At 39.1% G+C, this 2,769-nt stretch overlaps 1 protein-coding gene across 1 annotated transcript; it reads right to left on the minus strand.

The window, feature by feature from the left end:
• On the minus strand, window positions 1–2,531 carry LOC121220212 (L-cysteine desulfhydrase). The gene is made up of 2 exons (XM_041099584.1): window positions 958–2,531; window positions 1–337 (listed from the first exon to the last, which is right to left on the minus strand). Exon 1 carries the CDS (start codon window positions 2,315–2,317, stop codon window positions 962–964), a length of 1,356 nt encoding a protein of 451 aa, XP_040955518.1. The 5' UTR covers window positions 2,318–2,531; the 3' UTR covers window positions 1–337; window positions 958–961.
• Window positions 2,532–2,769: the final 238 nt, after the last annotated feature.

A 2,769-nucleotide genomic window follows, 5' to 3' on the forward strand; every position in this document is an offset into this window, starting at 1 on the left:
TGAAAAACTGATCAAGCCTCGATAAATTCTAGACATGTTCGCCTTAAGAAATTTACTTCAGCTAAGGATACACTGGTTACTACAACCACATACAAATTCAAACACTTATGAAAGCAGGTTAAATGTTAAAAAAAATGCTGACATGTTGGACTACATCGGTCAATGGTTCTTACTGATGGTTTTTGCAGTTCCGAAAAGCACATGTAACCCATTTCTTGTTTGCCGCTCTTTCCCCATTTTTTGGTTCTCTAAAAACTACGAGAAGCCACATGCATCTGAGAGCTGTCAAAACACAGATGCTATTCCATTGAAGGCTGCTCCAATCTTTGATGACTATCTGCCAAGTGAAAATACAAGAAAATTAAGGTATGAAATGATCTTCTGGATTAGAATAAACATAATTGATCAAAAACTAGTTTTTAAGGTGCTATTGTATCTGAAGCATAATCTATAGATCAGGAATTGTTCCTATCAACTGTCTCAGTTCCCCTTTATTCCTCTCCTTTTCATCTCCCATCAATATTGGTTCCCGGAACTACCAAGTGTTGGTACCGGCAGTACTTTCACAAATGGCATCACTATATGTATTATCAGTTACTACTATTAATCTAACTCCATTCTTTCGTTAGTATGACAATATGAACAAAATATCTTACAGAGAAACGATTCTAATTGATTCTATAAGCTCCCCCATGATGAAATTATAAACTAGAATCACAATAATTTCAGAAACAAAAGATCCGCATCATGGCATTGAAGAATAATAATATTGTTTCTTTCCCTAGTAATAGAGTTAGAGCATAGGACTATCTTTCTAAAGGAACACAATAAATCAATAGCAGTTGGGTCTTAAGTTTCAACATTATATATGTTCAAATTATCCGTAAGTGGTAATGACAATCAGCTTAAGCAAACAAAAAAAAAACAAGATACAAGCAACAAAGTTAGAAACCTTACCTCTTTATTCTATACAAAGCATTTTGCAAGTTTTCCCATCCTTAACCATTTGATTAATAGCATCCCGCAATTTCTCGTAATCGTCTAATGTATTATAAACCTGATGAGAGATTCTCACATATCCTGTAATACACCCATCATTATCCCTAACTCCATCCTCCCCATCCTTTGGAACTTGATAAAAAATTGGAACTTCAACCTCATGACAATCCCGTAAATAAGACCTCAACCTCGAAGCATCCTCTTCACTATTAAGACACAACCTTGAAGGCAAACCGACCATAATCATCGCCATACACATCTCCGGGGGCGACCCTAAATTTGTCCCCCAAGACTCTGCCAACATCTTCCCCATCTTCACCACCTGTTCATGGTTCCTCTCCATTATCCCCTCAATCCCACCTTCAAACCGGTTCACAAACTCTAAAACCGCAGGAATCACGAGCTGAGAACTGTAATCCCTAGTCCCTATCCATGAACTCTCTATTGGCAATCCGTTCCCATATTCATGTGAAACAACAGGGTGATGCACATCAGATGATGCATTCGCTTTCTTACAATGTAAAAACGCTACAGAAGGCGGGCAAAAAAACCATTTATGTAAATTGCTAACATAAAAATCAGCTCCAATTTCTTTAACAGCTACTTTCAAGCTCCCTATCGCGTGTGCCGCGTCTACAAAAACCTGATCTATTCCTTCCTCTCTACAAACCCTAACTAATTCTTTTACCGGAATAACAACGGATGGCATTGACGTAATATGATCAATAATCGCTAACCTTATCTTCCTACCGTTTGATTTTCCTTCTGTGATTGATTGTTTGAACTCGGAAATGATTTCTTCCTCTGAATTTACCGGGAACGGTAGCCGTACCTCGACGACGGAGCCACCAGCACGTGTTACGTAGGCCTGGATTGATTTCTTAACGGCTTGAAACGCACAGTGCAACATCAAAACAGTGTCGCTTTTCTTGAACTTCCCTTCGGCGAAACTATGACCAATCTGTTGGAGGACGATGGCGGCGGCGGTTGTCGCGTTATCAACAAGGGAGACCTCGTCGACGTGGTCGGCGTTGATGAGGTCCTTTATGATCATCCGCGACGCCGTTATTCCATTACGGAGGGTATTAAAGTAAAAGGCATCAGGTTGTCGGAGGAACTGGAGCTGCCACCGGCGTTGGGCAGCAAGAACCGAACCGGGGCAGCTACCGAAACTCCCGTTATTGATACGAGCGACACGTGGTTGGTGGTGAGAGAACTCGTCTCGGATTTCGGATTCCGGTATGTAATTGGAAGAAAACTTGGGTTTTTTGGAGCTGCGGTGAGGCGACTCACCGTTTCGAGGGTCTTCGTGCTCCATGGGGGAGCGAAATGGTGAAGAAAGTGAGTGTGAAATTAGCGCTACGTTCAGAGAATCACAATCGGCATGATTTTCAGTAGACTAGCAATTGTTGCATTTGTATAGGAAAATTCCAAGGCCTGGAGTTCTGCCCGCTGTGAGCTAAGGCAATAAAAGTTTACACGAAAGGTTTCATTTAATTTATCAGAAAGATTTTATTAAAATTTTTAAAAAAATTCTGAAGGATTAGTATCTATCAATAAGAATATATTTTAAGTTCAAGTCGATTTCACGATCGATATTGAAAATCGAAAAAAAACTGTTATAAATTTTAATTCGTAAATTCATTATTTCATGCAAAAAAATCTAAAATATAGAAGAGAATTAGAGCTTTTTACCTGTGCAAAAAATGCGAACAAAGAAGGCCATACAATAAATTATTTTAACTATCCAATGACTTAAATGAAAACTTT

Source organism: Gossypium hirsutum, chromosome D08 (assembly GCF_007990345.1).
Source record: "Gossypium hirsutum isolate 1008001.06 chromosome D08, Gossypium_hirsutum_v2.1, whole genome shotgun sequence".
NCBI classification, from domain to species: domain Eukaryota; kingdom Viridiplantae; phylum Streptophyta; class Magnoliopsida; order Malvales; family Malvaceae; genus Gossypium; species Gossypium hirsutum.

What these genes read in the sequence shown, in the direction of transcription:
- LOC121220212 (XM_041099584.1), bottom strand. Translation starts at nt 2,317, where the DNA reads ATGGAGCACGAAGACCCTCGAAACGGTGAGTCGCCTCACCGCAGCTCC.